The following is a 1,319-nucleotide window of genomic DNA, read 5'->3' as shown; positions in this document are numbered from 1 at the left end:
CACAACTTATAGCGCTCATCTACGCAACATACTCCCCTCGTTGAGAGTGTTAACGATCAATCTAATTTGATGTGAATGATCTGTTGTGAGTACGCTTGACTTATAAAATAGAATCGGCCTTATGCTAATGATGGAGTGATTACGCTTGTTCCATTGGTAATGGACAGAGACTCTTGACTGGTCTCATAATCTCTCCAGATGTTGTTGTAATGGAGACGGTTCTAATTACGTCGTCCTGGCCTGGAAACAGTTTTGTGATTCGGCCTAACATCCACTGCGTGCAGGGAATCCGTTTGTCTTTGATCAGAACTATGGTTCCAATCTTCAATTGTGGGCCGTCTTTGGTCCACTTGTGGCGTATTTGGAGTTCGTTAAGGTATTCCAGATACCATCGTGCCCAGAAGTCTTGTCTAACCTTTGTAATGTGTTGCCAGGTAGACAGACGATTAGCTGGAACACAAGTTAAATCTCCCTCCGGGAGGGCCGTTAGAGGCTTGCCAATCAGACAGTGAGCTGGCGTTAAAACGGACATATCATTGGGATCAGACGAAAGTGTGGTAATTGGCCTAGAATTTAAAATCCCCTCGACTTCGGCGACAAACGTATTTAGTTCTTCGAACGTGAATAAGGAGTCTCCTACCACGCGTCGAAAATGATGTTTAAATAATTTTACAGTGCTCTCCCAAAGTCCACCGAAATGTGGTGCTGCCGGAGGAATAAAATGCCATACTATACGACGGTCGCTCGCGAATTTGTTTATCCGATGCTTGTGATTTTCGGAGTTAAGCAAGGCGTATACTTCCTTTAATTGATTACTGGCACCGACGAAGTTCGTGCCATTGTCGGAGTATATATGCTCCGGTAATCCTCGTCTCGCGGCGAAACGTCGTAGCGCGGCTAAAAATCCGTCGGTTGTCAGATCGGAAACGATCTCAAGATGTACGGCTTTAACAGACATGCACACAAATATACAAACATATACCTTAATTCGTGTCTTGTTCCGGAATTTTCGCTCCTTAATATAAAAGGGCCCACAGAAATCGATACCGGTATTAGAAAATGGAATTGCCTCACTTACGCGCACTGCGGGGAGGTTTCCCATTTTGGGCTGGACGTTGTTAGAGTCGAATCTAAAGCACCGTACGCATGTGCGAATTACTTTGCGCACTTGATTTCTACCATCGAATACCCAGAACCTCTGACGCATGGCAGCTAACGTGTGCTGAATACCTGCGTGATAATTTGATTCATGTATTTCTCGAATGATGATGTCAGTTAAAGGGTTACGGCTTGGGAGGAGGATCGGATGCTTCTGAGCA

At 45.0% G+C, this 1,319-nt stretch overlaps 1 protein-coding gene across 1 annotated transcript; it reads right to left on the bottom strand.

The window, feature by feature from the left end:
- Window positions 1-139: 139 nt before the first annotated feature.
- LOC108720194 (uncharacterized) lies at window positions 140-958 on the bottom strand. Its single transcript, XM_018451016.1, has one exon. It carries the CDS (start codon window positions 956-958, stop codon window positions 140-142), a length of 819 nt encoding a protein of 272 aa, XP_018306518.1.
- Between the last annotated feature and the right edge of the window lie 361 nt (window positions 959-1,319).

The sequence above is a fragment of the Mycetomoellerius zeteki genome, unplaced genomic scaffold, assembly GCF_001594055.1.
Source record: "Mycetomoellerius zeteki isolate Tzet28-1 unplaced genomic scaffold, Tzet1.0 C4395298, whole genome shotgun sequence".
NCBI lineage: Eukaryota > Metazoa > Arthropoda > Insecta > Hymenoptera > Formicidae > Mycetomoellerius > Mycetomoellerius zeteki.
Note: the sequence above shows the minus strand (reverse complement) of the source record. Positions and strands in the feature narration are given on the sequence as shown.